Source organism: Triticum urartu, chromosome 4 (genome assembly GCF_003073215.2).
Source record: "Triticum urartu cultivar G1812 chromosome 4, Tu2.1, whole genome shotgun sequence".
Taxonomy (NCBI): Eukaryota; Viridiplantae; Streptophyta; class Magnoliopsida; order Poales; family Poaceae; genus Triticum; species Triticum urartu.
The window spans coordinates 611,338,142-611,349,599 of record NC_053025.1 but is presented as its reverse complement, the minus strand read 5'-3'; the positions used below and the strand labels follow the sequence as shown (position 1 = coordinate 611,349,599).

At 36.9% G+C, this 11,458-nt stretch overlaps 1 protein-coding gene across 1 annotated transcript; it reads right to left on the bottom strand.

Annotated features, from left to right (window-relative positions):
• Positions 1-376: 376 nt before the first annotated feature.
• On the bottom strand, positions 377-11,169 carry LOC125554425. Its single transcript, XM_048717986.1, has 7 exons — positions 10,957-11,169; positions 3,800-3,886; positions 3,459-3,704; positions 3,171-3,317; positions 1,794-1,847; positions 1,531-1,677; positions 377-833 (listed from the first exon to the last, which is right to left on the bottom strand). Exons 1-7 carry the CDS (start codon positions 11,125-11,127, stop codon positions 471-473), a joined length of 1,215 nt encoding a protein of 404 aa, XP_048573943.1. The 5' UTR covers positions 11,128-11,169; the 3' UTR covers positions 377-470.
• Between the last annotated feature and the right edge of the window lie 289 nt (positions 11,170-11,458).

Genomic DNA, 11,458 nt, shown 5'->3' with positions numbered 1-11,458 from the left:
AGAAAATATGTTTGGTCGATGGAGACGAAGAAAATGCTCAATCATATAACATCATGTCCCATATGGGAACAAATTGCATTGAGAAGGAAAATGGTTTGGTCACTAAGATTTGCTAGATGTTTCTTTAAAAATATAGTGATAAGTACAATATTTAATGGACAATTATTTTGAGATCTGAAAGTTTGATGTAAATAGGCTTATCCTTACCGAAAGTACATGATGTTTAGTTGAAGTGCCTATAGAGTTGTAACGACAAATGATGAAAGCCACTTATTACATATTCCCAAACATGTGGTGAAACATAAGTGCATATGTTACAAGCTTCTAATGCTTTTTTACATATCTTAGGAATCAAGTGGTACACAATAGTTGGGCATTGCATCACAACACGTACAGTTGTATTGGGGCCACAAGTAACACATAAAGCATTATATTACAAAAGGTATACTTTTCATGGGCTATTAATGTTATTAGTTCCCAGAGCCACCATAGTAGATGTAAGTGCCCCAGTCGCTTCCATAGACACCACCTTGCACATCATAACTGTTGTTCTGCTGAGCTATTAAGCCCACATCACTTGGCGGTATGAGAGAATTGGAGGAATCTACCACTTGGATGTTCCTAATGTAACTGGCCTGACGGAACCCTTCATTGGGGAAGTGTCCACTACCCATATGTGTGGAAGTTTGGCCGACATCAGGTGAAAATACCTCACCACCCCACTGGACAGAGGAGGCACTATTCACCAAGTAGGTGAAGATGAACGATGGCCAATACCCCACATAATAGCCCCCCACTTGTAGCCACCAATTCCCCCCACCTTGTCCTACAAGCTAAAAATAGTTTACTACGAAATACATAATGATTAACACAATGTAGATGACTTAAGTTCCCAAGTTAAAGACGATACATCAAACTAATGGGCTAGTGTATCACAACACATTAGCGAGTTCATGTGCAACTATTTAAATATCTTACTAAGTTTAACTTACTTAATGTCAATGGCTAATATTTATTCATTTCAGATCTAACCAGATAAGGAGGTGTAACTTCAAAGATACCTTGTTCAATAGCTAAATTAACAGTGTTGCACTCGAAGACAAATATGAAATACGCATGGATACAACTGCTACACCATTTGTGTGCCAATAGATAGGCCAGGAACCACAATTGATAGAAAAAACAAGAGGACATTGGCATCGATTCTCTGTGCCCATTCAAGAATTTGAGTTTGTGTGCCTAAGTTGAAGTATAAGTGAATTTCTCACCCTTTCCCATTAGCATAGGCTTTTGGTTTGAACTCATGTAGCTCAAAGCTATATTTCTCGAGTTTTAATCCTAGCGACTGCTATAATAAAATAAATAATTGTGGCCGATTCCTATTTCCACTTCTAGATCTAAGGGAGCATGAACATGAGGAGGAAATGTTGAAGTAAGTGAATTCTCCCACATTTCCCCATCAGCTTACCCTTTTTGATTGAACTTTTCGGCACAAACAACTCAAAACTTAGGATTTAAGTGTTGTATTACCTTCCAAACTAAAATGTCGATGTCATATTGTGCGCCTCCATAGGTGGAGGTTGGGGAGATACTGCCACCAAGGGTGATCTGATTGTTTGTCTGGATGAACCCTGAGCAATGTAGGTTGTAACATCCTGTTGTTTGATACGCATCACGCTACAATATTCCACATAGTAGAAAAGTAGCATCTTGATGTTATTACCAACATTCATAAAAGGAGGGCTTGATATTTCTTCAAATTAAGATACAATTAAATATGATGTTTATCTTACAGTCCAGTAGATGAAGAGTCTAGTATTTCTATCCATATATAGACCTGGGTATACCTGCAATGTTTATATAGAGGACAAAGCCATCAGCCACATTGAAAGTGATTGCACAACTTACTACACCATTATATATTGAATGATTAGGGAATAGATAGATAGACAGGGAGAGAGAGTGGGTGAGGAAGAGTGAGATTTTGAGGTTCTCCTTTAATCGCAGCACATGGAAAAGCAAGACAATCTAAGTCTTTGCACACAACATGTTTCTCCCTTCCATTGAAATTATACAGATAGAATGAGACTTGCCAACAAGTTTGCTCATATGATAAATTCCCATGGAATCCATCTTTTCAATCCTTTTTCCAGCATCTTCGTCTTTTTGATTGAGTAGTGGTGTCTTATACCTTTTGCACAATTGATCACTCATAGAATTGAATGTTGCTTGCTTATTTAGTTGAGTCCCTTTAAACATTCACCCTATCCATGGTTATATATCTAGGATGTCTTCTTAAGTTATTGATATAGTTTTAGTATTGTATATAATGTTGTCGGACATAAGAGATATAGGTATCTTATAAGATACTGAATAAATTAATTGTTTTGGATGAAATGAGGTCCACATTTGCTCAAAATTGATCATCCACCATCTTGTTATTATCATTGTCATGTGTTTCATGAATAAAACATATTCAATGATTGCAAAACCATAGAAATTGATATGCTTATTAGTCCACGCTACATGCATACATGCATGGTTTACATGGTGGCACATTAAGGCAACGATCGGTCTTGAGCTGCTTGGGTTACAACCCTGATCATGCCATAAGATTTCTTTGATGAGTGTACCACTTTTTGACTCTTTATGGTACTATGGAACGAGTTCGGCTAGGGCCTAGCCCAATTCTGGATGTACTAGTGTGACACGCTTCATGTGAGTATACTTTGAGTTAGGAAGGATATGTACATACATTTAGCTTTTTCTATATGTATAGAGTGGGAGGGCTAGCTAATTTAGTCTCTTATTTATGGGGATTTGTTTTGTAGTATTAATACTAATAAGGAGGGAAGTGTGGACTTTATATGTAGATTTAGAGGGTTAGATTATTTTTAATAATGTTTTGGTGGGATAATGAAGATGTACATTAGAGGGTTACTAAAGATTATGTTCTGTAATAGCACATGTGGACAATGTAGATATGCGTTTAGAGGTTTATTTGATATTAGTTTGCATGATATATCTCAAAGGTTGCTTTAGGTTCTTTTTGATAACGACAATGTAGGTAAGGGAGATGACTACATAAATGTTACTTTAGATTATATTTCAGAGGTGGATTAATACATCATATATGAAAGTGGTTTTAATGTTTCCCTTTGAGGTCCGACCTGCCATCCAGCTTCAATGGTATTGAGGTCGTTGCCACTATAGGAACCCCCAATGATCCAGAGTTGTGTCAAGCTAAAGTCATCGGCCCTTGCAATTGTTGGTTTCCACAAATTGAAGCTGGCTTTGGTCCCATGGCAGTTATCAACCTGTGCAGATGCAATGGCATGCTACTCAATATGAGAGAAAACAAATTTAAATGAGCACTTTCAGAATCAAATAATAGTAGTAATAATCCAAGAGGGAGATTATTTCTCATTTGAATGTGATTCTTAAATGGCTTTTTATACCTGGTGCCCCGTCGATATATTGGATATTACTGGTTTATTGATTGAATCGAGGTTTGCGATGCTCTGGGGCCTCTTTTTGCCATACCTCTTGATGGAATTGGCCCTCAAGACATCCTCCTCCTTGGTCCTTCGGATTGGTATTGTGTTCTCAGGGCACTTGCCATTTTGATGCCATGTTTGGGTGATGTGATGAGGTGCGATGTTAGATTCATGATACATGCCTCCTGGATGGTAAGAAGGCTGCATCTGAATTGTGGAATCATTTGGGATATTGGAGAGCATAGCAACTTGTCAACAACCAATCGCGAAATGAAAAGGGAAATGGTGTTGCAAAGTTTTACCTGTATAGTATGGTTCTTGAGGAGAGGATGGTCGAATGCAGGTTGTTTGGAGATGTGCACACAGTCTATGATATCTCCATCTAGGCTCTGTTAACTTATAGGAATCAGTGCTTGCAATTGGAGATAAAAAACAGAATAGTTCGAGCAAACTAGAAAACATTAGATCTTCGCTACAATCTTCTCATAGACAATACATAATGTGGATTAAAATAAAAAATTTCTTCCGACAACTATATGCAAACTCAATCAACCTTGGGATTTTAATGTCGTTAAGAAAATAGGATTCCATATCTTAATCCAAAGCCGAGCAAGGCTTCCCTTTGTTCATCCGATGGATCATGTACGTACTATATCTCCGAGTATCCAAAAGACAACACTTGCTCGATACATTAATTTCTGGACATCATATTAATCAGATTGGATCTACATACGAACCACTTATCTTTCCAAACAATATAATATTTGGATTTTATAACAAAAGTTTGGTTACATTTCGATGTTAATGTTAGTACACATGACTATCTTGATATGGTTTATTCTATGCTTGAGCTTGGCTTATGTCTTAGGCATTGAATAAAATTCACATCCAGGTAGGATGAAGTTTGATGGGACAACTAATTAAATGAAAAAAAGATCTAGTTTCGAATTGAAGTTTATCTATTATATTACTTTATTACTATCTAATTAGAGATTCCCTAGAAGTTCTTACATTAATTCGGGAAAGAAAAGCTAACCATCTATTTTTTGGGACCAAATTATAAGGGCTAAGATTTAATTCAAGCATAAAAATAGAAGAGTAATATAAAAAAAGTTTGATAGGTGAATCTGCAGTATACACAGAAGGAAAAGGCACATGTAAAGTATCTTTTTTAGTGCGCGCGTGTCCTAACAACAGGAAAACAATTATCACATTCATAAAATATGTGCAAATTCTAATAACCACAATATTTAAAAGGAGTTTACATGCATACATGCAGTTCAACTAAAGATATTTTTACAATCCCTCCCGGTTGCTAGGTTTATTTTTTGTGATTATGTTTGGTGCACTTTCCTGCTTCAGCTCTTCAAGATAAAAATAATATAAGAACATGAAATAAAATAAATTTAGAGCTTGTGCTCTTTGGTAATAGTACACATAACGCAATTGGAAAACATGACTCACCTTGCTTGTTTTATCAAGGATGATGGATGTTGGTCCAGACAAGTTGATATTGACTAGATCATAATGATGGAAAAATATGCATTGGTCTTGCCTAACATAGGATTGATAGGTGGTAATCAAGGCTGGGTGTGGCACTTTAGTGGAAATGAGGTGCTTGCTTTCACCATAGAAGGCATGGCTCTGATACAACTGAACTTGATCCTATTTGTTTTCTTAGCTCTAGTACATGGCTCAATACTTTTTTTGACTATTACTAAAAAAAATTAGCTCTACTACTTTGTTCCAACACAGTTTATTTACTTTCACAGTCTATGTTTGATCTATTATAAATAGACCCAACAGTGAGAATAAAGCAAAGAAGTCTCCGTTCTATGGCACAAAGAGTTAACTAATAAACTTTGTATCTTCCGTACAAAAGATATGTTTAGGTAGTCACATCTAAGTAATTGTGTCAACTAATTTAATTTGTAATTGTCAATAAAATATGGTTGTACTTCATATTCATAGCACAAAGTAGCTTCGATAAATTTACTTGAGAACAAATATTAGTATAAATTATGTATGAAATTGAAAAAACACCATAACGACCTATTCGCTAGGACGTTTGTAAATTCACCAGTATCACTAAATTAGCTACTAGCAATGCTAAAGAAATTAAAAGAATATAAGAACTACATTACCTACTCATTCCATGGTTCCACTTTTTTCATTTACATGTAATCCAAAATGTTCTTATTTCTACACTATGCTTACTTGAGTTGATAGTATGAAAAATAGGCTACTCAAAAATCTATCATGCAATTACGTGCAATTTTATATGATGAAATTGGAAATGCATAGTGTAGAAATAAGCACTTCAGGCCATGTCACACATGCCATGTGTAGGATATATCTATTATATATTGAGATAATAATACAAGATTAAATAAAGATATTTGCTAGAAATTCTCACCAAGAAAGCAAAACATGATGCCATTGATGTGCATTTACCTCCATAATTAACTAACTTTTATCAGTTGTGATTAAACATCAGTCATAAGCCATAGCTTGCATGGAAACATAAAAACCTAATTAGGCCCATATTGGACCAATAAGGAACATGTAATGCATACTTTTCTTTCGCGGCAAGCCTTTTCCCTTCGATTAATCTAGATCTTTGCAAGAACATGCATTCCTGTATGAATTGGTTGCAATATATTCAGATGAGGTTGTCGTATGGAGCATAAATATTTGGATGGGTAATACCAGGCTACTCTTGGGTAGTGTAAAAATGTTTATCAAATATAAGTATCATAAAAAACATTTTCCCATGCATGGTTATATATTGAGGTACAGATTTTTTTCCATGCACACATGGTTGCACATTGAGATCACATTTTGCATTAAAGATCCTAATTGGGTGGAGTATGAAATTCACAAAAGAGAAAAAAGGAAAATAGTTCATGAGGTGGCATGTGCGGTGAGATGGCATATGTGCATTTTGAGATTACACAAGTAGTTGGGATTACATACTTAGGTATATGGGATATAGATCACCCTTATATTCTCAAAAGCAATAATGGCCCTTATAGTTAGTAGGTATTTGAACCATTAAACTTTGATTTACACGGCAATGATATTTCCAAAATAAGCTGTTAGGTCATTCCTGAATCCAAAATTTAACTCTTTGAACTAATTTACTTTCATGTACTAGCATATAACTATTGACGATTCTCACAAAACTTCTTGGAATAGCATGGCATTTAACTTCCACAAACTTCTTACTGATATGTCAACTTAACAAAAATGGCTAGAACTAGAGAAAAAATATACTCATTAACCGGGTAAACCCTTCTTAAATAAACAAATGATCTTAATTGTGTCATGCTATGGTTAAATACATGTGGGTATAAACGTATTTAAAGCCACTAAACGTAATAACTTTTTCGACTAAAATTAGTAGAATTAGAGAAAATCTAAGGGGTCAACTAAGAACAATCACTAAGTACCTATGAATCTTCTAATATGTACTTAGATAACATCGTGAAATAGATGTTATCATAAAATATCCTAGTAATATGTGATAAAAAATCAATCGGATTATACATATGTGCAAGAAAAATGTTAGAGCAACCATATTTTAAAAATATAATTAGACGAGATGACCGATGCTTTCTCTTTATAACATTAACACTACACGTTAGATCTAGAAACATGAAGTGAACTAGGTTGGATTTCTTGTAATTATATGCGAGGTTGATGGAACAATAATCCATACCATGTTCACATTCTTAATGCCAGCAAAACAGATAGATATGTGGGAAGATGTAAATGGCGGTGAAGCCTCCTAGATCGACGGTCAGGCAAGTGTTTGCACTAGGGATAACGATGACGGTCCAATAGAAATATACTAACAATTTGTGATGTGAGCCTATATCTTAGGACTTTATTAGTTAAAGGAATTTAGAAATAATTTGATAGAATCTTAATTCTATAGAGATGTTCTTATATTTGATGTGTTTGACAAAGAGAGATCAAAGCCAGGACAAGCTATGGGTGAGATGCTCCATAGGTTCACAATTAGTATAAGTCCACACAAATGAGAACAATAGCAATACTATAAATATCATGCCAGCAAACTTATTTATTGTCAAGAGATCCTATCTCTCGCATTTACCTGTTAAAATAAATTAAAGTTTGATGAATTTTAGTTCTATGGGATGGACAATCACAGCATAGAGCAGGAACTAAAAGTCGATGTCAATAATACTTCTTCTGTTTTTATAATACATTCCGGAAATTTTGCTATCGAATTTATCCCACTATGCATGTATAAGTTGGTTATCGAAACTGTATAAATGTAGCTAATATAAATTATTTTCCCAAAAGAAATATTACTCATTTTAGCAACACAATCATGCATACAATAATGACAAAAATTCTCTTAGAGATTTCCATATATAGAATATCGTTGTGTTATTTATTTTTGAAAGTTCACTCAAAAGATCATCTATAGTGTTGTGCATATTCAACCTTGATGTTCTTTCTCTAAAAATATAATACCCATGTTCATAATACACCATATTTATCTTATATGAAATCAGATATAATTAATTAGAAAAAAGCATGTTACAAAATCAGAAAACAAAAAAAGGTACTTAAAATAGCAGGAAGACTCGACATCCCATAGATCGTCACAATAGTTCTATTTTTCTGCACCTTATCAGCAGATGAGAATTTATAGATCTCCATAACTGGCATTAGCATGATGTGAACATTCATTTTATGGACCCATATTATATTATACCAGACTATACTGAAAATATCTTCATAAATGCACCTAATCATCTCATGAGCATTGACCTTGAACTATTTGTGCCATGACAATTATAAACTAGAATTAGTGTGCTGGTATTCACATAGAAATATTTGATAGCTTGTAATATTTTATCTAGTAAAATGTATTTTTCATCATAGTAAGAATACTAATGATGATGCCAGCAAAATATTGTGGATCACTTTGCATGTTTATTAATAAGAATCACATACTGCAGCAGCAGTGAATTTTTTTCCTTGAGTATATATATGATGCTAAATATATATTTACACGCACACAAAAACAAATAATCTGTCTCTGGTACGAAAGATATTTAGCCTATATTATTTAACTAATTGGGTGATCCCTACTAACATATTTTTCTCAACATGCTACCTCGACATGCAACCATGTATAAGGAAGACCCACTTCAACATGTAAGTATGCATGAGAGTTTTTACTATATTATGTTACTTATATTCAATAAATATTTTTTCCTACTACCAATAGTCGAATTCATATGTATTTTCATTCATATGTATTCTCAACTACTACCAGTATGAAGAACCATGGCGCCAACGGAAACTAAGTTTGAGGTGGAGAAGTTCGATGGAACAAGAAACTTTGGGTTATGGCAGATAAGGTGAAATATTTGTTGGCACGACAGGGATGCTTCGTCGTGTTGCTGGAAATCATGTCAGCTAAGTTGGAATTATTATGTGATGGATTACAACTCACGGAAGATGATTTGGGAACCTCAAGTGTTCCATGCAGCCATACAAGTTCAGTTGGGTCGGACAAGATAGTGTGACACAAGTCGGTCGGTACAGAAGACGATGCACACGGGACCTTGAAGGCAACGAGGGGTGAGTGTGGGCTGATCATTTAACATGGAGTCATGTTGAAGGTGAAGCTAAATTTTGGAATACATCATTAGGTGCTGATTGAGGGGCTACATCATAAGTCGACAGAGAGTCGAAGCCTAGTTCAATGGGAAAAAAGCGATTGACACGTAGTTCGGACTGGAGCTCAGTGGTTTGATTGAAACGTGATAATTGTCATTGGCCGATGATGATTGGTGGTAATCTGCAGTGGGGTTTGAGTGGTGTGGGTTCGCGACCCTTGAGGCTCAACCGGGACAGCAGAGGCATGACACAGTAATAGTGGCGAAGCGTGCAGTATGCATGGGACATGGAGACGTGTCAGGGCTCTGGTGGTCATACATGTGGTGAGACAACTGTGAATTTTATTCGCGATGACGACAAGCAATGGTGAAATTTCTTCAAGTTTCAGACATGCGGTCAAGAAAAGGGTGCTGATGTTGAGTTCAGTTAACTCTTATCTATAACACCTAATAAGTGAGTTGTTCACTTTCACGCATACCAGTGATTGATGTGTGATGATATTGAATGGATACTCCAGAAGTTGGGAGCACAAACTAGAGTAATGAGAAACTAAATTTTTCTCGGGTGTTGACAGTGATCAAGAAAAGAATGGACTACAAGTTGCAGGTGTAGTCACATGGAGTATTGGAGTAGCAGCGGTACTCATGGTATAAGCTCATGTCCAATGTATAAGGTGGAGTTTGTATTGTGTTTAGACAGGATATGGAATCGTGTCCTAATAGGACACCTATATGCTAAACCTCTTATATAATGAGGGGTAGACGCACGATATAATCTATGCCAACCAAAGTTTTGTATTTCGTTTTGCCAAATTTACCGGGCCTTGGCGAAATGGATGAAATTAGGTTTTAGACGAAAATGCCAAACCAAAATTTGAAATTTGGAACGAATTTGACTACAGTTTGGCAATTTCTTTGAAATAAACCAGAAAAAATATATAGAACAAAGTCTTTATCAACATATATATGTAGAAATCAATTAACAGAATCCATGTACCAAAACATTATAGACCAAGAATTGAACATTATACACTCGACATGAACCCTAGATTAACACTCTTGTAGAACCTATGCACCAAGTCATTACGACCTCATGTGGTGGCCCTCCACGGTGTTGCCGCCGTCTACAGGGTCGCCCGCGTGCACGGGCGTTACCGCTGCCACAACGTTCACCCTCCAATGGGGGAGAGAAGAAAGTGGAGGAGTGCTTTAGGAGGAGGAGGCTGGGCTGGGCGCAGGTGGAGCGCTGGAGCAGTAGGCTGGACGTAGGACCTGAATTTTTTGACCGGGTTACACTAACACCGGGCCCAAACAGTATGGACGAATTTTGGACGAAATTCATTTTTTCTAGACGAAATCCAAAACTCTGATGCCAATATAATAGCACAGGCATGCAAGGAGAGCCGGCGGCGTGTGCCGGCGCCCGGATGGCGGTTGTGTGGTGTTGTGATGGCGTCACGGGAAGGAGCACCCGTGGGGATGTAGCCAAGTTCGTTAACATTGTTAACAAATCTCGGTGTTGTGCATGGTGTGATTGCTTGCTCCTTGGATGATGGACCAGGTACTTCGGATTACTTCTAACATCATCTAGTTCTATAAACTAGTCGGTACAAATCATGCATGTATGGTACTAAATTTACATCATACAAAAAAAATAAGTTGATAACCTTTTTTAATTTGGCCAGCACAAAGTTTAACACAAAATATACCTCAAAAAAAAGTTTAACACAAAATAAATCAGAGCACGTATGTGTGACAAGATATAAACCTGAAGGTAGTTGGCGACACTTGTATACCTGAATGCTTGCGACAGGAGGCTTATTGAGCCGCCTGAGGAGGCTTCGCACCTCCCGCTGCCGCTGCGCTGTACTCTCCGGAGTCGCCGGCGCCGCTGCTGCCAGTCCCTCCAAGAAGACAAACGTGAGAGCCACGACGAGGGCGACCAAGCACGCACGCGTCGCTGCCATTGAGCGTCTGTTGAATATCAGAGCTAGCAAGCAACCAACGAAGCTCTGTTGGTACTGGTGTAGGTTTTGCTAGCTTCGGTTGCCGTGTATATATACATCTCAGCAATGGAGAGGCGGCGAAGCATCCCGGCGTTTTATAAGTCCGGCCGAGAGTGCTCAGCCGCCGTATATTTTAGTTGGGAGCGACCGACCGTAGTGGAATACTGTACAAGGAATGACTAATCAGCAAGCGGCCCCAGCTGGAGTACTATTGAACTGCATGTCCGCGTCCAATTGGAATTCGTAAGTAAGCTGCAGCAATTTCTTGGAAAACGATCATCCTCTCTTAAGC